Source organism: Acanthaster planci, linkage group LG21, assembly GCF_054643075.1.
Source record: "Acanthaster planci isolate LZ-2023a linkage group LG21, COTS_SCS, whole genome shotgun sequence".
In the NCBI taxonomy this organism is placed as follows: domain Eukaryota; kingdom Metazoa; phylum Echinodermata; class Asteroidea; order Valvatida; family Acanthasteridae; genus Acanthaster; species Acanthaster planci.
In genome coordinates this window covers 4,667,441-4,693,546 of record NC_141797.1, presented here as the reverse complement: position 1 = coordinate 4,693,546, position 26,106 = coordinate 4,667,441, and the positions used below count along the sequence as shown (strand labels likewise).

At 40.9% G+C, this 26,106-nt stretch overlaps 1 protein-coding gene across 4 annotated transcripts; it reads right to left on the bottom strand.

Moving 5' to 3' along the window:
- Positions 1-893: 893 nt before the first annotated feature.
- On the bottom strand, positions 894-26,076 carry LOC110981612 (uncharacterized). Of its 4 annotated transcripts, none has more exons than XM_022239310.2 (10): positions 25,825-26,076; positions 16,331-16,598; positions 14,928-15,017; positions 13,705-13,791; positions 13,276-13,510; positions 11,488-11,686; positions 8,805-8,925; positions 5,952-6,144; positions 5,071-5,196; positions 894-4,478 (listed from the first exon to the last, which is right to left on the bottom strand). In XM_022239310.2, the coding sequence occupies exons 1-10, from the start codon at positions 25,980-25,982 to the stop codon at positions 2,170-2,172; spliced, it is 3,786 nt and encodes a 1,261-aa protein (XP_022095002.2). In that variant the 5' UTR covers positions 25,983-26,076; the 3' UTR covers positions 894-2,169. The 4 variants fall into 4 exon arrangements, with proteins under 4 accessions (XP_022095002.2, XP_022095003.2, XP_086987395.1 ...); XM_022239311.2 differs by having other exon boundaries at positions 11,488-11,683; XM_087131269.1 differs by having other exon boundaries at positions 16,331-16,564.
- Between the last annotated feature and the right edge of the window lie 30 nt (positions 26,077-26,106).

Here is a 26,106-nt window from a genome sequence, read left to right as displayed (position 1 = left end):
CTGGCGCCCCCACCGACCGAACCCGCCGGCGCTACACTATGGTTCTCGTTTCCGTAAAAAAATTCCGACCGATACTATTTTGGGCTCCCAGTCACGGAAAAACCTTTTTTCCCCGCCGACCCTGCTAAAAAGACCTACCTCCCCTCCCCCCCAAAAAAAAAATAAACTGAAGGGAAAAAAATTGGCCAGCATGACATTTGAAAACAAAAGCCCTGAAAACTTACGATTTCGCAAACGACCAACAGCGATGGTCGCTGTTCGCGTGAACTTTCGGTATATCGCATCTTTCCGTGGCCCTAAAGGGTCCAGTCCAGTAATTCAAGCATTGAAAACAGCGTAAAATCAGCACCGTTCAGGGCCCAATAGCATGCACGCCAACATCCCTGAGATTTCTGAAACACAAATGAAATTCTTGTCTGGTCACTTATCTTTCAATTTCTTTTCAATTTTTGTGGGTTAACCAATTACATTTTTAATTATTCCCACAAAACAAAATCACCCCCCAAAGTGATTTTTCCGAAGTCTGATTGCAGCCATTTTTCAAGTGGCAACCCTCAACTTTCTCGGGCACTTAGGACCATTTTTCAGCCGTAGGTTTTAGCCCTTCTGCTCTCATATGAAAGCCCAAAGACCCACGGAGTTGATCCTGGCAACGATTTACACAATCTCACCATTTTGGGGGCCAAACAATCTCTTTTTTCAAAAGATACTGTGGGGGGGGGCACTTTTAATGCTAATGAGCTGGTCAAAAATTCTCACTTGAATTAGTGGTCTAGCACCCTTTAGTTGAGGTTCGTGCATAGCCCTACAATTGTCTTGACCCGGACTCGTACAAGGGGATTTTCAATGAGAGCAGCATGGTACCGACCAGCAGCATTAGAGTCCAGCATACATATTGTATATATATCAGTTTATTTTGTGGCTTACGGTATTTAAACAATAAGAACATGTATATCCCATTATAGTATTATACAAGAGTACACACAAAACGTTTTTTCCCGATTTTTTTAAAATATACATTTATCTTTCGTTTTTAGTTTGCCTGAACATGGACGTAGGAAAATTAACTTCAACTCGTGCTTTTAGTTTTATTTTTTACGCACAAGATGATTTTAAATATACATGTAACTAAATTTGATAAAAATAAAATTGTAAATTACCAATGCGATTGATTTTTAAACAGCAAGAATAAGGAATGGAACAGGGGCAGATCCAGGATTTTTGCTGTGGGGATTCCCGTTCGCACAGGGGGTGGGGGACTACTACATGTAGCTGTCGCCGTCGGCAAAGCAATTTAATACCTTTGTTTTGTCGTTAACCGTGTACACGCGAAATAAGACCCTTATACATGTACTTTCAGGGGTTCCTTCCAATCTTAAGAAGTAGGTCCCTTACAAAAAAAAACAAAAAAAAACTGACGATAAGCAAGGATGTTGACCTGCAATCCCCCCGAATCAGCGCCTCACAGAACTACGCTCAGCGATTTAAAATTCATTACAAACCAAGTGGCTATAACCTTTCAATACATCTTCAAAAGTCTCCACGTGTACATCTGTTGCTGTATTTATTATGATATTTACTGCAAAGGATTTATCTTTTAGTAACTACTTCTAACACTTTTTGCTTGATTGTGAAAACATTACAATAATTAAAATACGGAGAACTAACACTTAGATCCCAGAACAATAAGAATTCAGAATGTTTGAATTTATTATTTTCTGACCATGAAAGTACACATAACTGCAATTGGCAATTTTTCAACTTGCAAATGTGCCATTCTTTCAGCTTTTTGAGAATGAAAATTATGAAAATCGGCCACACTAAACTGAATTACACTTGATTCTGTAAGAGGTGGTGTTTTAATAGCTGAGCAAAGCGGGAAAAAAGGGAAAGGTACGTGTAAATTTACTTAAAACTGCTTCGTTCTTAATGCTTAAAATTTCTTAGTCTTAGTTTGGCAAGAAAGCTAAGAAATATGGAAAGATGATTATTACAAAGTCAAAACCAATTCAAGTTATTTTCATAGTCAACCATACAGTGAGCATTTGGGAGTTCGGATAATTCTGGGACAACCTGTATTATCACTTTTTATATTTTATTTTTACACTGAACCACATAAACTCACAATTGTCTTGGAGGGATCATTTTAGGATGCATATAGTAGGTCTTTCAATATTTAAGAACAAGTTTATTGTCTTCATTATCATCACTGAATATCTCCGTAAGAACTTTTCTATCTCTTTTTTGTTTCCTCCCAAATGTACCCCCATTTTTCATCGCAAGAGCAGCAGAGACAACACCATTCTGATTCCCATGTTTCTTTCTCAACCGGTCCAACAACGAAACGGGACTGTTCTCTTCATGAGAAGTGACTTCTATAGGACTGTTCAAAAGATATACTGAACTGTGATGAAAGGTTGTTTGTGTTTGGTCAGAGTTGGTCCATGATTGGCTGTCTGAATGAGTTGACAAGCTGTGATGAAGGGCTCCAAGAGCTGTTCCCAAATGAGCCCTGGAGATGTTCAAGTCTCTTGAATGCCTAGGAAGGTGTGAAACAGGTGTTATAACTATTGGATGGCAATGGTCTCCGGCTCTATTGAGCTCTGATTGGTTAGTTATTCTACCAAATGATTCATTTGCTACAGAAGGGGTGTCCACATCAATAGGCAGTGGGGCAAATGCTCTGTCCAAATTCTCATCAGCAGTAGTTTCTGTCGGTATTTGTCCCATGTCACTGGCTGACAAACAAGGTGACTCAGATTCCAAATCTCCTTGATTCACAGTGAAAATTCCACAAAGTTCTTTTTCAACTGTGAAATTCATCCCAACATCCTGAGGTGGAATGTTTTTTATTACTATTTGATTTCTTTCCAGCCTTCCATTTTTCTGCCGATGCATATCTGAATCTACATCCTCAAATTTCTCTTGGGGAAAGCACTTCAAGTGCTTTTTGAAAGTGTTATAGTTGACTTCTGCATTCTCAGATTGATTCTTGCTAGTTGTCTCTCTATTTGGCATTTCTCCTGATCGCTGAAGACTTGAATTGCTATCCTGTGATGCTTCATTCTTTACATCTCTTTTTTGACCTTGGCATGGAAGCAACATCACCTCACACTCTCTGTTGGCTGATGAACTACTTACCCCTTTGTATGGATCAAGCAGCTCTGACTTCTCAACTGACATTGGATTGCCAAGCAATTGCTCTGGTCTTTCATCCTTCATTCCAAATGTCTCATTTCTCTGCAGTAAACTTTCATCTTCAGTGAGAATATTTGTCAGTTCAAATTTCAAGCTGAAATTAGGATACTGAGTGTATCCAGGAGAGGGACATTCAAGTGATGTTTGCTTCTGAGATCGTTGGTTATCAGCAAGTTCTCCAGAGGCAGATGCTTTCTGAGCTTGTGTGTGTTCTGGTGCTTTGTCCTCTTCATGTTCAATGGGTCTTAGATATTCAAAGTGGCATACAGAATCACTGTTGGCATTTTTGATTAACAGGTTCTTTTGAAGTGACAGAGACACAGAAGACTGTTTCTTTGCCAGTGGGCTTCCTGCTCCAACTACTGATGAAGAATGATTAGCTCTGCTGGGATCACAATTTGCAGGTTTAGCAAAACCAAACAACTGATTATCCTGAGGCACAGTGCCATCACACAAAAGCATCTTAGTAAGCTCAAAGCCAAGAGTAAAGTTAGCATCTTCTGCAATGACTGACAAAGGAGGACTGATATCTGTTGGTGATGACGAGGGACTGTTTGATTCTTCTACTGAAAGTAATAATTGATTGTGAAATGATTCTGCCCTAAAATCATCTGTAAGCACCTTTTTCCCAGCCTTGGGAGATGCACTGACTAGGTTAGGAGTCTCAGAGGATGAAGATGAATATGAGTCATTCAAAGATATGGTCTCAAGAACTTCCTTGAGTCGAAGCCGCTCACTGAGAGGAAGTAGTTCTGCCTCAATGTCATCATCAGTGGCAGAGCACGAGGTATTTCCTAGTGAAGATATATAATGTGTTCTTGACTGGCTGGGTTTTCTATTCATGGGAATGCCACTGATGTTTCCGATGAACGGTCCATTAGTAAGTGAAGTTGGAAACATGTCTTCTGAAGAAGTTGTGCTCTTGTTGAACGTCCAATCCATCCTCTGGAAAATGTCATGTTTACCACAGGTATTACAGCAAGACACTGACTTGGGATGATTGGAGTTTGTGAGGGGTGGCTTCTCGATCCAACAAGATGACACAACATCAGGCAGAGCCAAGTGATCCTGGTAATTACCAAAATGTGAGGTAGTCTCTGTCAGTAGGCATGAGTGATCATTACTGGGTTCGATATGTTGATCGGATTTCAAGCTTAAATCAGCAACAGCTGAAGCAAGATGCTCAAGATTCCCTTCACTGCTGGATGGATAGCAGTGGTCAGGAGAGCCGCATGTATCCTTGGAACTGTCCTTGGTGGATTTGGAAGTCTTTTTTTCCCCTGAAATCAGATTGAACAAACTTAAGAACACCAGAGGCAAGCAAATTTTATTTTACTGTAAATATCTACCAGTAACATATCTACATGTATTAAAGTCAATGTACATGTAAATGACTTGAGGTCTTGGAAAAAGTGTTAACTGTTCCTGTATTACCACTTGCTTATATGTCCACAAATTCAATAAATTTACCTTATCAGACAAAGGATTTCATTGTTTCAAAAGAAACAATCTTAATAACAGAGTCAACGAACCGCAAATAATTGACATACAAATCTGTAACTTCAGAAATGCACTTCAATTAAATTTACTGTTTATTACCAGTAGGAATAAAGCATAAAGCTAATTCCATATAAAGCTGATATAAATTTGTCATCCTAAATTTGGTGATGACATCAAATCTCCTCAACATGCAGATTGTAAATAAATATTTCTCTGGCAGCACATCATGATGGTTAATTTTGATATCAACACAAGCCTATATCAGCTGTTAAATTATATAATTAACCCAAAATTAAAGGAATACAACATGTTTATCACATGACACTGCTACTGTCAAACAAAATGGAAAGAACATCAAATCAACGGACTTACGTTTCTGCTTTGTTTTGAAAGCTTTGGTTTCTTCAAAGGTTGTCATCAATTCAGGGAAGGCTTTGGAAAATACTTCCTCCTTCTCGATGGTGGTTGGAAACTCCAGCTCTGAATGAGGAATTCCAGCTACTCCAATGATAAAGACAGAAATGGAGTAATTTGAGAATTGACATGCATTCTGGAAAGTACATGTAGCTCAAGAAACTGAATGTCACGCTTCTTGACATACAGTGTATATTGTACAAACATAGATAATTACAGAATGTCTTATGACTAAATTTTAAGTGTACAGACATACATGTAGCAACATGCCACATATCTATATGGCCAATATAAAAAAGTCTCCGGTTTCTGGGCAGCACGCATCACTGTTGACCTGCATGTCGGCAAAATAAAAAAGTTTTTATTTGGTATAAAACAATGTCCAAAGCTCCCAAACTTGCTTAATTGACTGGAATCCTGCTAGTGAGTAATTTTAACGCCTTTTTGATAAGATACGGTTGAGTAATATGTAGAGTAAAGGGGTCCCTCTTGTTCCTCATACATTAAGTCAGGCACTTTTTTTTCAAATGATATCATTTCTGTATTATACATACATTTATTTACATCTGGGAAACAAATGAGGTGGTCTTATGTCCTGTGTACATGTACAAGCTGATAATGGTTTAAAACAGTAAAAAGTGCGGGGGCCAGCTTGTTTCAGTGATGGTAGCAGCTGGCATTATGTGTGCATGCAGTTGCGATGGACACTCCACGTTATACAAGTGAGGGTGAGAAAAACAAGTGAGGGTGAAAAAAAAAAAAGTGAGGGTGAAAAAAAATGTTCATTAAAAAGGCATTCCAGTGCACTGAAATAATGCAAGAAATGAAGAACAGCTTACTTTGCCACTGAACCTCCACACATGGTACACCTTGCCTCACCCTCTTCTTGATCACAGCAGTTGGTGTCAGATGAAATTTAGGATCAAAGGGCTGACCAGATGATAAGGCCTGGAGGTCCCACAGAGTGACAAGTGGAAACACCTTCTCTACAGTGTAGTCCTTGGGCCACTCCAGCTTGGATGAAATGAATTTCTGCAATGGCAGGACAAACTTCATCAAACTTTAACAGATTTTTCGAAATGGCAACATGTACATGTAAGGGGGGGGGAGAAAGAGGGCAGCTGCTGCCCAAGCCACTGGATGCACCACGATGACACCGAGACTAGGAGGGCAACTCCCCCCCCCCCACACTGGATGCACCACGATGACACCGAGACTAGGAGGGCAACTCCCCCCCCCCCACACTGGATGCACCACGATGACACCGAGACTAGGAGGGCAACTCCCCCCCCACACTGGATGCACCACGATGACACTGAGACTAGGAGGGCAACTCCCCCCCCACACTGGATGCACCACGATGACACCGAGACTAGGAGGGCAACTCCCCCCCCCCACACTGGATGCACCACGATGACACCGAGACTAGGAGGGCAACTCCCCCCCCCACACTGGATGCACCACGATGACACCGAGACTAGGAGGGCAACTCCCCCCCCCCCCACACTGGATGCACCACGATGACACCGAGACTAGGAGGGCAACTCCCCCCCCCCACACTGGATGCACCACGATGACACCGAGACTAGGAGGGCAACTCCCCCCCCCAATGGATGCACCACGATGACACCGAGACTAGGAGGGCAACTCCCCCCCACTGGATGCACCACGATGACACCGAGACTAGGAGGGCAACTCCCCCCCCCCACACTGGATGCACCACGATGACACCGAGACTAGGAGGGCAACTCTCCCCCCACACTGGATGCACCACGATGACACCGAGACTAGGAGGGCAACTCCCCCCCCCCAATGGATGCACCACGATGACACCGAGACTAGGAGGGCAACTCCCCCCCCCACACTGGATGCACCACGATGACACCGAGACTAGGAGGGCAACTCCCCCCCCCACTGGATGCACCACGATGACACCGAGACTAGGAGGGCAACTTCCCCCCCCCCCATTGGATGCACCACGATGACACCGAGACTAGGAGGGCAACTCTCCCCCCACACTGGATGCACCACGATGACACCGAGACTAGGAGGGCAACTCCCCCCCCCCATTGGATGCACCACGATGACACCGAGACTAGGAGGGCACCTCCCCCCCCCACACTGGATGCACCACGATGACACCGAGACTAGGAGGGCAACTCCCCCCCCCACTGGATGCACCACGATGACACCGAGACTAGGAGGGCAACTCCCCCCCCCACACTGGATGCACCACGATGACACCGAGACTAGGAGGGCAACTCCCCCCCCCCCACACTGGATGCACCACGATGACACCGAGACTAGGAGGGCAACTCCCCCCCCCACACTGGATGCACCACGATGACACCGAGACTAGGAGGGCAACTCCCCCCCCCAATGGATGCACCACGATGACACCGAGACTAGGAGGGCCACTCCCCCCCACTGGATGCACCACGATGACACCGAGACTAGGAGGGCAACTCCCCCCCCACACTGGATGCACCACGATGACACTGAGACTAGGAGGACAACTCCCCCCCCCACACTGGATGCACCATGATGACACCGAGACTAGGAGGGCAACTCCCCCCCCCCACTGGATGCACCACGATGACACCGAGACTAGGAGGGTAACTCCCCCCCCACACTGGATGCACCACGATGACACCGAGACTAGGAGGGCAACTTCCCCCCCCCCACACTGGATGCACCACGATGACACCGAGACTAGGAGGGCAACTCCCCTCCCCCACTGGATGCACCACGATGACACCGAGACTAGGAGGGCAACTCCCCCCCCCCACACTGGATGCACCACGATGACACCGAGACTAGGAGGGCAACTCCCCCCCCCCACACTGGATGCACCACGATGACACCGAGACTAGGAGGGCAACTTCCCCCCCCCACTGGATGCACCACGATGACACCGAGACTAGGAGGGCAACTCCCCCCCCCCCACCCCGGACGCACCACGGTGACACCGACACCAGAAGGGCAACGTCCCCCCCCCCCATTGGATGCACCACGATGACACCGAGACTAGGAGGGCAACTCCCCCCCCCCCACACTGGATGCACCACGATGACACCGAGACTAGGAGGGCAACTTCCCCCCCCCACTGGATGCACCACGATGACACCGAGACTAGGAGGGCAACTCCCCCCCCCACACTGGATGCACCACGATGACACTGAGACTAGGAGGGCAACTTCCCCTCCCCCACACTGGATGCACCACTATGGGTCTGACACTTGAACAGTAGTGGCACTGTGTGCGTGGCATTTAATCGAAGAAGCTAGGGTTTTGTGTACAGTCAGAACAGAGTGTGTATTCTGTGTGATATGCACATAAACAGGTGCACACATATGAAAGGTAAGCTCACAGGACTGTCATTCCTAGGTAACAATATAGATGCTTTGCATGGTAGCCATTTTGTAGGGCAGTTCTTTTGTTTCACAGGGAAACCTACTTTGTGCATACCGTGTGACCAAAAGCACTGGCCTGCAGGATGGCACCCATGCTAATCCTCTATATTGCCTCCCTTCATGCTCTTGTTGATACATTGAGTCCGTTAACAAGGTACATGTAAGCTGGCGACTAACAACCTTTTGAACTTCATGGCCTTTGAAAGAGAAAACTCACAATACCAAAATACTGCACAGTGTGGATAAATTGGAGGTTAAAGCGAACAAAGAAGGAATTACCTGTGCAGCTATAAGCTGCGGTCTCCTCCGGGCAAAGTCTGTCTCAGAACACTTGTCTTTTACCACCAAGAACTCATCTATCACCTGCTCATTGGGAAAATCTGGTACAGCACAGGCCTTCCTATTTAAAAAATTTATATAAAAGGCATCAGTGTAGTTATCGGGTAATACACGTAATAGTCTGATACAACACAAGGCTCCCTATCAAGATTGATATAAAAAGATGTAGAGATTGTACCTAAAAGAATGATGTAGTCACTGGTACAGAACATACTGAAGATGGGACAGTAAGATGGTGCTTTAGTCAGAGTATAACCCCTTCCTGTTATCACAAATTCGGTGAAGATGGAAGTCTAGTTAGAACAAACATTCAGTTATAACAACTGAACTGTACATGTCACAATGGGGAAAAATTGCTTAAAACAAGCACAGACAATACAAAATGTTGTTTTAAACAACTTTCTTTACAGGATTATACCCAAAAGCATTACATGAAATTGCTACCTATTTACAACATAAGCGATAAGCGATGCTCATGTAGTTGTATGAAGGCTTCATTCATGGGCTTTCATTTAGATCATGTCCTTTAGTAGAGCCTCACCCCTCTACTTTGGTGCAATGTCAAAAGATCCACAGTGTGATGAATCACATGTACACTTTGGCACAGTTAGTACACTTTACCCAATTTTGCACTCTGCAAAAAACTCTGCCGTCCAGTTAAAAACTGTTTCATTGAAGACTAACCCTAATCCATTGATTTAGAAATACGGCAATAAAAATCTGTATTTAAAGAACCAGAGTTTTCTGCAATTTAAAATAAACTCAACCAAAAATGGAATTAAAAATAACTGTTGAATCCTAAGCTCTCTATTGCCTGCCAATTACATGTACATGTGGGTTTTCCCTACACTGAGGTTTGTGCACTACAGGGGTGAAATTGAAGGAAAATGAAATATTAACAAAATTAGAATGGCAAAGCTGCCATGGCTCGCTGCTTGTTATGAATTTGAATTTATTTTCTGTAATAATAGGAAAGAGACATCCAAGTTATACAAAATGGTTACTAAATTAAACAAGAAAATACTAACCAAGCTTCATCAATATTACAAGATTGGTTGACTACAGATGTACAAGATATTTTATCGACCTTAGCAATAAAATTCATTGTACTCTAGGAGAAAAAACATAGTTAGTGTGTGCAAACTGTGTGTTGAAAGGCGCCTGTCGTTTAAAAGTAAATCAACAAAGACCACTAACAAGGGAGACACAGATACAAAGGCTTCACAGGTCTTTCATCCTACCCATCTTCTACACTGATCCTTCCCCATCATCCTATCCATCCTACTCCGTCCCTCCCCATCATCCCATCCTTTTCCTACTTTGTCCCCTCCCCATCATCCTATCCATTTCCTACTCCGCCCCCTCCCCATCATTAATTCCCATCACTTCTTACCCTGGCTGTCTCATCATCCCACTAATCCAGCCTAACCATTATGCCAACCTTATCCAGCATTTCATCCACTTACCACATAAATGTACACGTACCTTGTCCCCACGATCCTCCTCCTACATGCAGGTACCCCTCTCCCAACAAACATCACGTGGAGTCCCCCCCATCCCTTACATTTTCCCCACATACTGTACATGTACATTTGTATGTGTCTAAACACTGTCTATACACCCGTACATTACAGGAGTGCTCGGTACATTATGTACTGTATATACTACAGGGTAAGTACACAATACTACTCAGAACGTTAACATTCAATGTTTATAATTTTTTCATTAAATTCATAAGTTTCTTAGCATTAATGCCATATGAGACTATTTAAATACTGATGAAGTTCCAAGAGGAAGCAAACAAGTACTCAATGGCACATTTGAACATCTACATGTATAGCCCTGCAAGGAAAAACTTCAACATTTGGGGATGGCTGGATGGCCGCTACGGACGCATTGACAGAAGACGGAAATCGGTATTACACTGTACATACGTGTACTGTACATGTAGGCTTGCACTTGGTTCGCAGCTTGCCAATAATCACCAAAGGTTGAAGGCCCTACAGCAGCACACATGTAAAGTCTATGGTATAAATTTGTATTTGCCTAAATGTGCATGCACTAGCACCCCTTAAAATACCCATTTCTCATGCTCAATATCCTTTTACATGTAAAACACCGTGCAACAGTTGTATGGGATATCATACAAGTTGTTTGTACATTAGCGAACAGATAGATGCAGAAAAGTGAACAAAGGATTTTCCAGAGTTTAAAGAGATCTGTCAGGAAAAATCATGACACTGTACATCTCACCCCTATTCATTGTAAATACTGTAATTCAACTTCACTTACAGTTACAAGTACAAGTTTTTTCATAATAAACCCTTCAATTTCATCGTACATTTTACTTGCATGCAATTATGGCATGGATGCACACAATGCATGCGCAGTGAATGCTCATACACACACATCTACTGAAGTTCAAATAGAACATTTTGTCAAGGTCTTGTAATTTTTGCACTACTTACATGTAACTGTACACATATTTGCTTCATGTTGATAATGGATTCAAACTACATGTATCTTCTGCTCCTCATTTGTGACAAGGGCTGCAGGCTGGTACAAGTAAGGATGAAAGAAGTTAAATTCTGGAATATGAATAGCAATGGCAGTCATTCCTTACTTCATGACATCAGGCTCCAGAGAGGATTTTCCTTTGGACTTTGCTGACACATGCTTGGGGCAGGCACACACAGGAGTGTCCACAGACTTTGGCTGGCAAGCAACATCACTTTTACAGAAAGCACAGCCATACACCTTGTGTTCCCTCAGTGAACCTATATGTGTGCACTTGCTGCAATGTGGCAACTTCTTGGGAGCTGCTGTGAAAAAAAAAACAAAGTGACCAACTTTCAATTGCTTAAACCCTGACCCTGCTGGATACAGCACAGTGCATTCAGTGAAAAAGTCTGCTGCAATTTGATGCACTAGGCAACCCAAAGCAGCCAAACAAAATGGCCTTGTGGAAGCTAGTCCCATTGAACATTGCCAGTGTTGGATCTTGCGGTGACTGGCAACTACATGTACAGACTCCTGCCAGGCTGTTTGGCACTGTGGAGAGTTGACCCATTGGATCTTGTTACACTGGGCAAGGCTAGCCACTTTGACAAATGATGCAGACTGATGTGTCTGGCAGGGTTTCTAGCCAAAGTACCCTGGGGGGGGATTAGGGTTTTACCATATAATTATGTATCATATGTGACCCACTTTGAAAAAATCAGTCACATGTTGCCAAAGCCACTTTTCAGTTGAAGGCATTCGAAAGAATCTTGCTCAGCACATGAATTTAATAGGAATCCTCAACATCTTAACATACCGGGTAAACACAACGTCCATTTTTATCATACCGAACTGAGTGAAACATCAAAACAAAAGTTCAAATTTGTCAACCTCAAAGTAAAACTCAAAAGTGGCTCCGGTGACTTGAGACTCATATTTGCAGAGCAAGTCACAAACTGTATATGTACTTTATTATGTTCTGTTCCAATACACCTATCAAAATATCGTTGCTCACTACATGTAAATCGGTAAGAGAGGGAAGTGTTGGCCCAACAGTTTCAACATACATGTACAAGTGGTGTTTGAGAGTTTCAAAATGAAATGTTGAATACTTTTTATTAACCCTTTCGCACCGGGACGTGGCTAGACACGCCGTATAAATTGAGATCCTCAGCCTGTTTTTCAGCTATTATTCTTGGCCCACGCTCGAGCGATTACGGTGAAAGAAGGCAGACCCTGGCTCTTGTATATATGGTGATTGGCCTTTATGTGTAGCCCAGAAATGAAAAGACCAAATTTGCATCATAACCACCAGCTTCACAATAGTCCCCACTTGGAAAAGAGGCAACGAGAATGTGGAAGCGTGAGTACAGCCGCATGCCACCGAACAATCAGCCTTTTCACCATGTAATTCTGCAGAGCCCGCAGGGCCACGAACCGAGAATTTGCGGTTTGGCAGGTGGCCTTCTTGGCCAAGCGAGGCTGGAATTCTTGGAGTCGGCTTTCGGGAAGAAATTCCCGGCGCAAAGGGGTTAAATTATTTCACGTTTGCCCAACAATTAAACAGATTGTACATATGGCGTACATGTATAAATGCTTTATACTAAAATGTTTGCCAGATCAAACACTGATACACATGTACCTACCTGATATGTAGATGTCATTAAAAAAAGAGATTATAAAGCAGAGCATATGTGCATGAGCCTGGACTTGCACTGCAGCAGACAGAGCTAAATGTATTAACTCATTATTCCCTGCACACATAGTGTATCTGTACACATAAAAACAGTTTCATAGAGTTCAATGAGAAATATAGCCCCGTTCATCCATCCTCCACTATCCAAACTGCATCTACAGGGTTTAAATTCAAACATCTTATGTTCATGCATACGGTATGTACATAAACATGTACCTTCCTGTAGGCAATCCCTTGGTATCCTCCCATTTGCCCAGTCTCGAAACCTATCCAGTACGTCCACTCCAGGTCCAAGCTGCTTCATTAGCCCCAGGGCCTGCTTAGGACCAATCCCTACTACTCCTGGGGTGTAGTCACAGCCAAGGAGAAGACCAAGAGCAATAAGTTTGCTCTGGTCCAGTCCAAGCTGCGCCTCAATCTCATCCATGGAGTAACACTCAATGTGGGGATCCTGAGAAATTGGAGAGAATGTATACAAGGACTTTAGATACATGTAGTCAAACCTATCCTGGAAGTTATAAGATTCATGCCAGGGAAAACAATAACATCATCTGCTACATGTATGAGAATCAGGGTTTCATGTTCCTAAAAACCCTGAGACTTTACGAGTTCATATTTAAGTGCAACAGATGAAAACAAGCTTGCCTTCGTGTTAAGGGTAAAGTTCTTGTAGACAGTGCGGGCCCCATATAGAAATACATCTCCATCCTCAGTTACACAGGCATCTGCAAGCTGATGGAAAATCTCAAGTTGCAGTATCATCTACACTTATTCACCATTCTACAAATATGGAGCTTCCAACTTAAGTGAGAAAAACTTCAAATACAACACATTATACACAGAAAATCAAGCGCCCACGTTATTTTTCTTCAACTAAATATTTATTTTAGTGGTTAGACAAACAAAATAATTCCAAGTTTTACCCAGTTTCTGAATGTCATAAAAAATTATGAAATATCAGTTGCACAGCTTTTGCCCTGGTTTTCAAAATCCAATACATGCTGTGCGTGTATATGCCGACTGCACTGGTAGCCACTTGAGGACAGTGTTACATGTACTTCATAATGAACTAGTCTCAGGCAGAGTATTATTTTTGCCCCCAAATTCTACCATTTTAAAGCAATAAGATATCACAAACACAACCATCACCAATTGAAAGTTGATCATTTCTCCAAATTTCGTCACCGTTTTCACAAAGAGCCATACATGAAGATTTTCAAGAAAAATGGTTTGAGATAATCACCAGAGATGTTTCTCCTAATTTAAAACTGCAAAACATACTGATATTGAACAAGTTCAATCAGTAAAAACCCTTCAATGATTCTTTTAGAGGTAAACTTTTACCTGAACCAAGAAATTAAAATGCACACAGTGGCTATTAAGTCAAAATCGATTAGTAAAGATGACTGCCCATTTGTGAAATCAAAAGTCCATGTTTCCTACATGTACAATGTGGCTTATCTATGTATTTTTTTTCAAAGAGAAGGGGGAAAAGTGTTCACATACTGTATATATATGCATACCGCTGTGAATGTAAGAGAGATGTGTCTCTCAATGAAAACAAAAATCTCAGTTGACCAACATTTCAGCCTTTACAATCAATATGTTCTGTACACGTATGTGAACGAGATTTGTGTCTCTTTTCTGGATCTAAATGAATCTTGTGTGCCAGCCAACAGTGCCAAAACTATTTTACAGAAAAATCACCTACTGCAGATACAGTACATGTAGTTATGTTACATCTACATATATGTGTATATGAACGTGTGTAATAACTGGCCTTGGCAACTGTGGCCTCAGCCTTGGCCTTGAATGGTAGTGACCTGACCTTGAAAGTTGTGGACTTGACTCCAACACTGCCCTCTTACCCCTTGAACGTTTATAAGAGCACACAAGGCTTCTGCCTCCCCAACAGCCTGCACACAAGGTACACCAAGATTCTCCAACATCTCCTGACACTGGGGAAGAAAAAAAATGTTTCCATTCTTTCCAATTAGTCCACATCGTACCAAATCCCACATGTACACGTATGTACATCTCAATAGGCCTTTTCACACTAGACAAATCTCGGGGTTGACGCTAGGTTGAAGCAGGGATGAAAACTGGCAGCGATTCACAATTGACAATTTTCAATGCTGCGCCAACCCTGTGTCAACCCCGAGATCGACTTCAACCCGGGTTGAACTCAACCCTGCTCCGGACCAGGGGTGAGATTTTCAACCTGGGTTGAAAATTCCTTATGCTCACTTGCAGGTTGAACTTACCCCGATAATAAGCTCAATTCACATGAAACAAATGTGAAACAATTCTGGGTTGAATCTACATGTAGGGTTGAAAAATCCAATTTTCAACCCAAGGCGGTCATGGGCTCACCCAGGGTTGAGGGGCTGTATTGTGAAAAGGCCTATAAACAGTCCCCTTAGCAGCCCATCATTATGTTTCCCCTTTTCCATTAATTACTATATACTCGGTACGTGTATGTCATGTTCAAGGTACACACTGTAGTCTATAATTATTTATACTGTATACATGTAGCTTTCATGATCATCTGTGAGGTCAAAATGCCAGCTTTCTTTTTGCAAAGAGGGAAAACCAGCCACCTGAGTGCCTTTTTAGTGATTCTTTTGGCCATATTTTAGACAGTATGACAACAATTCTGAACCCCTCCTTGATTCAACTAGTACATGTATGAATTGTAGAATACATGTATATCGGTAATGGTTTGCTTTTCTCATATCCCAATCAAAGGAGATACCATTGTACATGTACTGCCATGGTCCCACACTCTCATGCAGGGTCTTCAACTTGTGCCCTGTAAGTGCCCTTTGTTAGTTATCTGGGCAAAAGCATGGCACTACCACAGCAATGGCTTCCGAGCTTGGTAACTACCACAGCAATGGCTTCCAAGCTTGGTAACTACCACAGCAATGTCTTCTGAGCTTGGCAACTACCACAGCAATGGCTTCCAAGCTTGGTAACTACCACAGCAATGGCTTCCAAGCTTGGTAACTACTAACGACTGAACATGAACTGGATTATTTTACAGTATACCGGTACATGTACATGTAATTTCACTACCTACGTTGGGCATTCTGGGTCAAGAATGGAAAGACCTAAGCCTTTAATCATCTTGAATTTATCATCAAAATGTGCAGTTATTCAAATACATGTTCTGTTTACTCACGACAGAAACTGGACTTGACAGAATTGAATCATGCAAAATTAGGTGCAACACCTGGGCACAGAATGGCTAGAAAAACAAGAAACTTACCTCTTTCACAACAAACTTAAAACGTTTTCGTTCTTTCTTCTTTCCTTCTGTCACATCCATACTGGCAACAGTAGCAGCCCTGCCTGCTGTTTTATTCCGTTTGCACCTGCTCCGCCCCCATCTACATGTACCTCGTCCCTTACCCTCAAAGCGGGCTTGGGTGCGTCTCTCCATCTCATCCCACTTCAACTCGGGTGGTTCACCATCCACAACGAAAATCAGGTTGACTCCAATCTGGGTGAGATTGGTGATGCGGAAGAAGAGGTTCCTACATGTACATTGCACATAAGTTGTTGGGCAAGGAAAGGGGAAAAACAATTACACATCTAACTGCAATTAACGGTTTTTGCAAATGAACTTGAAAATGTATCTAGATAAATTACCGTCCAAAAAGAACTCTGGACATGACAACTTGGGCGCATTCCTTGTTAAGGAAATTACACATGAAATTGCTTCTCCTCTGTTAAAAATTTTAACCTATTGTTTATATCAGGAACCGTGCCTAATGACTTTAAGGTTGCTGAAGTAATTCCTGTATTCAAAACTGGTGACAGCTTATATCCAATTACCGTCCTATTTCTATACTACCGTGTCTTTCCAAAGTCTTAGAACGTCTGGTAGCAAATCGTCTGGATTCATTTTAACCAAGTGCAATATCTTAAGTAAGTCACAGTATGGATTTCGTGCAAACTACTCAACCCAAATGGCTCTAATAAAATTAGCTCTTCTCTAGGCAAATCTTCTCATACAATTGCATTGTTTCTGGACCTATCCAAGGCATTCGATACAATTGATCATAACATTTTGCTTTTAAAACTGAATAGATATGGCATTAGAGGAGTGGCTTTGGATTGGTTTAGAAACTACACGTACATGTTTCTTTCTGATGGAAAACAGTTTGTCCAATGGAAACATTGTTCAGCAACTCTTAAACCTATCAGATGTGATGTCCCAAAAGGATCAATCCTCGGCCCTATTTTTTTTCTCATTTATCTCAATGACATTTGTAATTCTTTATTTTATTTGCAGATAATACTAATATTTTTTACAGTCATGTTCATTTACCGATACCGATAGGAATACTATTATTGATGTACATGTATATGTTTATAATTCAAAAATACGTAAAGTAAGTTCCTTCAAATTCTAATGTTTAAATTTGAAAACAATCTTCTGCCCCCTGAAACCAAATCATTGTTTCTGAGGAACATTGAAGTCTACTCATATAATACTAGGTCAGAAGCCAAGCTTCACATTGCAAAGGCAAGAACTATGATATTTCTCAATACAGTTCGACATCAAGGTCCTTTGCTCTGGAATAAAATCACCCCAATACCATATATGTACTTTAGAAGTATACATGGTTTTAAAAACGTACTTGAAAAATGTCCTCCTTTCCAGTGTAATATACAGTAGTTTATTTACCCTATGTTGTACATGTATTTTGTGGACGTATATGTCATTTCTACTGCGCATTTATAACCTTAATATTGAAACAGTCATGTCTAGAATTGTAGATCTTATGACAAAGAAAATCTTGCTTAATTCTAACGTTCAGCTGTACCTTCAATTATCTTACTCTCTTCACTCCCTCTTCTGTATTTAGTATTTATAGCCTAATATAGATTTTATTATAACAAATAAGGAACAAAGCGTTTTGCTTTCTGTCTGGTATCCGCCATTCATCATTTATTATTTTATTCTGTAATAACATTGCTTCTTTATGTTCTAATTATGATGTATGGAAATAAACCAAACCAAACTATCTGTTTCCACCCAACCTTCCCTGATCCCCACTCAATCTACCAAGAGGCTTGGGAGGATTTTGACTGGGGAACGTACAGCTCTGCCTCTATTGCTTCTTGTTACCCCTTAAATTCTCACAAAGTGGTACATGTACATTTTTGAAAAGGAAACTACTCACAAAAATTATTAAGTGGGGCATTCCACAGTAACTGAATTTACAAGGCAAAGTTTTACTACTGTACAGTATTTGTATTGTAATTATGTGAATAGAAATATCTGGGGCTTGTAGTTAGTACAAATTTTATGAGTTAAGGAGAGTGAAGAAATAGGTGGAAAATTTTTCACCCAAACTGCAGTTCTCATTGAACAGCAAGCAAAAATACATGTATGTCGGGTAACTGATGTTACACAAAAAGGACATAGAAAATTATTGTGTAGAATCAAATTGAAATATCTCATGTCCCTGACTTGCGAGAAGGATATACCTGTATTTGATTTGACATAATACATACATGTAGGTTCTTAGGTAGAGGTGCAAAGAAATAAGCTAAATCTTTCCTTTTATGCTGTGAAAACTTTAAGATATGACAATAAATGATGTTACGCTTACATTTGCCATATGATTTACACATGGAACCTTACAATTGAGAATTGATTTGTAATATCTCATGTCCCTCACTCATTAGAATGATTTGTGGAATCATATCTTGGTTTGTCAAGTGCAGATGCACAAATGAATGGAAACATTGGTCAATTTTCTTTATATTTTATGAAAATTTAGTTGAAAACATGACAATAACTGATTCCTAAACTATAAACAACAGAGATTACATCTGTGTATTTATTTATCTTAAAAAACTTGACCAAGGTTATTGAAAAATAGAAAAACTGCTATTTTTTTAAAGCAATCATTAAGTCCAGATTTTAAAACCTTAAGCATAGCCCGTAATTAACTTTTGTGTATGTTTTAGACAAGGTGGTTACCAAACATGTACACCCACAAAAATGTCACTGACTATCTGTTTCGGCTTACAGCTGGAACAGCTATTGCTGAATTTTGAATACTTAATATTTTGCCATAGGGTTTGTACACGTTTTTCTACTACAAACTATTATCAAGCTTAATGCGTGAGTAGTCCTCAACTTCGACCACGAATTAGTACAAGAAAGAGAAATCAGACTAAATTTTCCCTTTTGTTTGATTATAAATATAGTCAAGAGTCAAAATATAAAGTAATATTTCATGGAAAGTTTTCAGTTTAAACGCAAATCTCGTGACATCAACGTAAAGGAGCAGTTTCTCTGCATACACTGTACCACTGTACATTGTGTGTGTTTTTAGAACATTGACTTTGTACAAGTACTGTACATGTTTCCAGGCCACCATAAGGTCACTGCGTGATGTTTGATCGCTATCAAAGTGATACCCAACAAAGACCCTAAATGGAGGATGTCATGGTGATGTCATCATCTGATTTTTTACTGATTTTTCGATATTTATTTCAGCTCATTGACTTTGTACACCATTTTGGTAACTTCTCGATGTTAGATCGTCATCAAATTTACAGCCAACAAAGACCATGATGAAACAATTTTGCTTTATTTGTGACATCACGATGATGTAATCACATAATTTTAAAATGATTTTTGGATTTTAATTTTCCCCCATGGGTTTTGTACAAGTTTTTCGACAGTTAGTCTTCGGCAATCTAGTTATTCAGCCTTATTTCGTTTATGTACACTTGTAGTCCATCATGGACAGAGGGTCCCAGGACAAAATCATCAAAATGACATCATCGGGGGTCACTTGACATGAGATTAAAGATTTTCTCTATAGGTTTTGTACACGTTTTTCTACTACACATGAATGACTGAGTAGTCCTGAACTTTGGCTCAAGATTACTGTGAGAACAAAAGAGAAATCATATAGTTTATGCTGTTATTCGAGTTGAAATGTTCCAAGAGTAAAAATGTCAAATAATATTTCATAAATTGTTTTCAATTTCAGTGCAAATCACGTGACATGAACTTAAAGGAACATTTTTTCTGTATGTTTTTTAGCCCTTTGACTTTGTACGATTTCAAGCCATTTTCACGATGTTCCATTGTAATCAACGTGATAGGCAAAAACGACACTGATACAAGAAATATTCTTAATAAACAAATGACATCACAATGGTGTCATCATCTGATTTATTATTGATTTTTTATAATTTATATAAGCCCTTTCTTTATGTTTTCAAGTCACCATTTCGTTAACTTCGCGATGTTTGATTGTTATCAAAGTTACAGGCAACAAAGACCCTGAAATAAGAATTACGCCAGGTTAATGAAGTCATGATGACGTTATCTTGTGAGTTTTGTATATATATTTTTCACATTAAACAACTTGAAATCGGAAACAGCTCTGTGGTTGTTGCTGTCACAACCACTACTCTAGTTTAGCTTTATTATCCTGTAGAACTTCAAATTTTTCTGTGGGTGATGGGCAGTGCATTTGGCATGCACTCAGAGCTGATGCTACTACCTTAAGATGTCCTTACTGGAAACCTGAAAAAGGAGGATCTTGTGAAGTTTAGAGTACCAACTCTTTAGCTTTAAGTGCCCTCGTGCATATACAACTGTTGGTACCTGTAGTGGCAGTTTTCATCACAGGGTCAGAACAGCATCTCTAATCAGGAAGCGAGTTTTGAGGCCATTACTATCTCTGCAGTGTTCACATTCATTCCGTTTACACTTCCTTGATTCAGACAAACAGATTATGGTATCCACAAACTGATGGTTCATATACTGGAACCAAGTATCAACTTTGTGAAGCGCATTAACAGCCATATCAAATTAAAGCTCACTTTCTCATCTTTCATTTTCGTTTCGATTTTCAGTGGCTTAACCGATGACTTTAAAAGATATTGCTCTCCAGAGAAAATCACCCCCCTCAAACCAGTCGTAGTCATGATGAGGCCCATCATCATTTTAAAAATTGATGCCTACATGTATGTACACTCCATAGCAAAATAGAACGACTTGGAGGGCCCCGTTTGGTCCAATACTTTCAGAAATACAAAGCTCTTAGTCCTGCTGATAGGTTTCATCCTCCTTGTTAAACTCTTTTTAAAGATCAAGTTATTAGCATACTTTGGCTGTCATTTTGAAAATCAAAATGGCCACTTTCACAAAAATATTGTTCACTTTAACCCATATATTGGTTGAAAATATAAGGTGTTCAAACCAAATACATGTATCATTCTGAATTTGTGACATCTGTGTCCTACTGTACATGTCGTGGAATTGCCTAAGGGTATTAACCATTCAGATAACATTTTACAACTTTAAACTACATTTTGACCCTAAATTACTGTACAGAAGGGTCTAATTTTTGTTTTACTGTTCATTTCCAAGTCAATGACTCAATGTCTCAGATGTTATATTGAGTGCTTTGAGTTTTAGGACATGTACATGTACAAGCAGTCATGCCATCGATCAGCTGAACATCTACATGTACAAGTAGTAATTTATTTTAAGCTCTAAATGGGCCTAAGTCTTGAATTAAACAAGATTTATTTCTTTATTATATTTATCCCTATCCACACATGTACATGTACATTTTGAGTGGCAAATTCAAACTAAGTTCAAAAATTTATAAATTTCTAAGGATTTTGTTCAACAGTTTTACTTCATTTTTTTCAAACACCTTTCGAGCCAGTTTAAGGTACTGTACTGTACATTCCTCTTGCAAGTCATGTTCATGCACATGTGGTCAAAAACACTCTCCTTGTATGGAAATTGGATAGCTAGTGTGTGGTGTGTAATGCATGACGTGGCACACCGCCAGCTGGTGTTTCAACTGTTTAAGACGGGCTCTCCACCAATGGGAATGGCTAAACTATCATCCAAACACTGCTACGTCCATATATAAGTGTTGTTTGATCATGCTTTGCATGGCAAAATAGCATACAGAGAGGTACACGTATGTATACAAGTACTGTACACCATGGAAGTAATTCCTTTTGAGAAATGGGGCCCCATACTCACCAGCACACACAAGACAGTATGTCTATGACAGCAGCATAACGTGTACATGTACATGTACTTTGCAAACATTATGCAAGGTGTACATGTACATTGGGGAAACTGACTGCGATTTCATCATTCGCCTCAAAGAATACATCATCATTGCTCATTATTGCTGTCAACAATTGGCACCCATGCCCCATCAGTGAAGTTACTGAGATTTGTAGACACAACACCATTCCCCAAGATATTAGCTTCAACCTAACAATGTCTCGTCCCTCCTTCACCAGCATCCCTGTGGGACGTCTACATACCAAGCAGTCCACACTTCCATTCTCTTTCCTCGGCCACCAACTAGAAAGTGACAAACACACACAAGTGTGTATTTGCTTGCAACTGGGGACCCCCTATTGTTCCTCTTTTGTTTGTACTTTAACTTTTTTACAAGACCACCCATATGTTTTGTACACAGTTGTCAATCGGGGACCTTATTGTCCTCTATTGTTCAAGGTCCCCAATTGAATGCAGAAACAAACTCAAGTACACAGCCATCATCCCCACCGTGTCTGAACAGTTTGTATCCTACCTTAGACATCCCAGTACTGTATCAGTGCATCCTCAACTCCATGCATGTACATGACCAAGCCACCCTGCATCAATACAGTAGTTTCCAAAAGACAAACGGAATACACTTTCCGAAATGATGAGCTTTTCTCTCATCATTAGCTCTTCAAAGATTCAACACCTTCCTGAAAGAGATTGTTTCCATGGCGTAACCACAAACACAGAGGTACATGTACCTCTCTGTAAAGTTCATCGTTTCTTTCCAACTGTCTAAATACTGAACTAAAACCTACATGTATACATATGTCCATGTATGTACATCGACAGAAAAATGCATTCAATGTATGTGTACATGTACACCTACATGTACTGTACATACCGTTTCCTTACATGTACATGTACATGTACCTCCTCCATCCCAGACTACCCCTGGTCTCATGTGTACAAGTATACTTGTACAGTAAATGCATGTACATACGGTACAGTAGGCATACTTGTACAGGCGTGGCATACATAGTGTGGACCTCACAAAAGTAATGTAGGGTATGATGGCGTTGTGTGGACTCGCCCCTGTCCACACAATGTTTCACCCTCTCTGAAAACAGTTTCACAGGCATTTTGGGGTCAAGGTTATCTGTGACAAAGTGAAGATGAACAGTCCAGGAAATCATCAAAAATCAAACTCCAACTCCTACAATGAAGTTGAATAAAAAGGAGCATTTTCCTCAAGTTTCCTTAACCACAGGAGAATATATATTCCCCATCTTTTTGAGTAATTATGCCAAAAAAGGATAGAACTAAATCAGCCTCGTGTGAGTCAGCCACCACTGATGACACACATGCACAAGATGACGAGCAGCGGTAAACCAGTACAGATGGCTCTCTAGTGGCGGTATTGAGGCATGACTTACAGGTCTTGAAAGGTGAAATTCAAGGTAAACTAGACCTGGTGATTTCAAATCAACAGTCTTTGCTCCGGAGATGGTTGCCATTGAGTCTCAACATACAGAGGTGGAAAAATCCATTACTTTCAATGCTCAATCCATCGAGGAATTGAAGGTCAAGAACACCGACCTTACAACAAAGGCAACAAAGATGATGACAAACCTTGATGAAGCATGGGCGAAGATCAACCAAGTGGAAGATAACCTGCTGTGGCCTCGAACTCGAAATTGAAAACACCCATCGATCTGGACGATTTTCAAATTTGTCTGATGGTAAACCTTGCTACCTTGGCACGTTCTTGCTAAATTTCTCTACAGATCTGAATGCCAAGCAGTTCTACTAAAGAGCAAATCCTCACTCGCCAGCTGCGGCATCTACATGTACATGTATGTTAATTAATGTACTGGGGGATCCTGCTCGACAAGCCTTTGCTTCTTGGGACCCCCCATCCGCATTTTTTTTCATGACATATTGTAATCGACAGTTAAGTGGTAATAAAGAATGAATGAATGAAATGAAAAAGGAATGTCCACACTTTGTACGTAAAACAAGTATGTTGGTGTATGCAGGGGTTTGGTTTCATTTTTCAAGCTCTAGGGTGGGTATTTTTATTCATTGTTCATATTTTACTATTGGCTTAACAAATGAAACAGCTGGATTTGTCAAATTACTAGTGACAAATGGGTGGGGCTACCAAGGGAAACAGTTCATTTCTGTTTTTTTTACGGTCCTCTGTCTAGACTCTAGTCTACAGAATGACTGACATGACAGAATTTAACAGCCAAACTTAATGTAATAACTTGATATAAATCAATTAAGGCTAACCAAGTTACATGTAACAGGATAAGTTATCATTTAACAAGTGCATATGGTTAGCTTCCACTGTGTATGTACATGTACCATACACACAATAACATGCTTTTGTGTTCTTACCCTGTATTGTGGGAAATTGAAGGTCAATGATTGCATTTGATGAATGCTTTTTTATACATGTATGTTAGGCTCAATGGCATGATCATTTGATCTGTACAATTGCTCTTACAAGCTGGGGTTCTCAGTGGGGCAATTCTTACATGTACTTTCACGAAGGAAAGTCAGGATACCCTTTTTATTTTAACTCAATTTTCCAACTTCCTATGCATGTACATGCCTAAGCTCTAGCCTACAATGTACATGTACATAAACATGATAAATCGATAAGGGTGCTAATCCTTTGGCATCGGTATCTCATTTTCTCAATAACAAAGTGTGATTCTTGTTACCTTTTACACATGCTGCAGATCCAAAAATTTTGATGCCAAAAATTTGGAATCTCAGTTTGGGCCAAAGTCACGAGCATCACCTATGGCCTTAACATGCTGAAGTTTAAATTACAGGCCTACATGTTGGCCTATTGCCATTGGACACGATAAATTGATGTACATGTACATACATGTATTTTGACATACTGTAGCCTTGAAGTTGTTGGCCTTTGCATGATGGCCTAGCTCAGCATCATTCATGATCATGTCCATCATATCATTGCCAATAGGCCAAAGTTAGTCCAAGCAACTTGAACTCTCCGAATTGCCCTGGTTTAGTTACTGAGTTGTGGTTACTTGGATCATTTCCAATTTCCATAATGTGGACAACACAAATTTTCCCTTAAAATGGCAACACTAAACTGCCATCAGCTGAAAATAGAGAGTGTTACCATGTCCTAAAATGTGAAATATATTTTCTACATGTAGAAAACGCTTAAACTTACTTAGGCCTCTGAGGCATATTTTTAGAAAGAGTTCCATGTAGGCCCCTAAATGATGTAGCCTACATACATGTACATGTATACACGTGTGGTGTACGTACGTAGGCCTGCGGCAAGTACCACCACTGCACCAGACATGCCAGAACACCTTGATGCCTGAACTTCTTAAGTTTAACGTTAGGCTCTCCGCGAGCAACGTGTGTGCACAAACAAACCCAGGACTTGCTTGAAAAAACTTAGGCCTAGGGCCTTCATTTAGGGGCCTCCATGGAACTCTCTCTAAAAATATGCCTACTTGGACGCGGACTAACATGACTAACGGATAGGACTAGGGCACGGGTCTGTAAGTTATGCCATAGTTTTTGCTCGTCACCGCCTGTACGTCACCCAGCGCTCTGTTCATTCAGGCGCTGGGTGACGAACATAACGAACGCGACGAAGCACGGCGTGGTCAGTGATCAGGTGATGATAATATTATGCTAACCTCAGGTGCGGTTTTTTAACAGGCAAACCTTGCATAGCGTATGAACTTTCGCATATCCAAACGCTTAAATCCACCACGATTGTTTGACCCTTCAGTGACTTCAGAGGCTTGTGAGTTTTCACTGGAGCAAGAATGCCCCACAACTGATTCACTCCCATTTCTTCCCATAGATTTAGTCGGCACAGAATGGGGAAAATGACAAATATTTCAAACCAGCCGCCATTTAAAAATTCCTCTTTCAGCCCTTTGTATCCTTAAATAACTAATAAAAAAAGCTATACA

Excerpts from the sequence above, each read along its gene's own strand:
- LOC110981612 (XM_022239310.2), bottom strand. The coding sequence starts at position 25,982 with ATGGGAGTGAATCAGTTGTGGGGCATTCTTGCTCCAGTGAAAACTCAC. Across the intron at positions 16,599-25,824 it reads GTTAAAAAACCGCACCTGAG|GAACCTCTTCTTCCGCATCA; the intron begins GTTAGCATAATA and ends ATGTACATGTAG. Across the intron at positions 13,511-13,704 it reads ACTTTACCCTTAACACGAAG|GATCCCCACATTGAGTGTTA; the intron begins GCAAGCTTGTTT and ends CCAATTTCTCAG.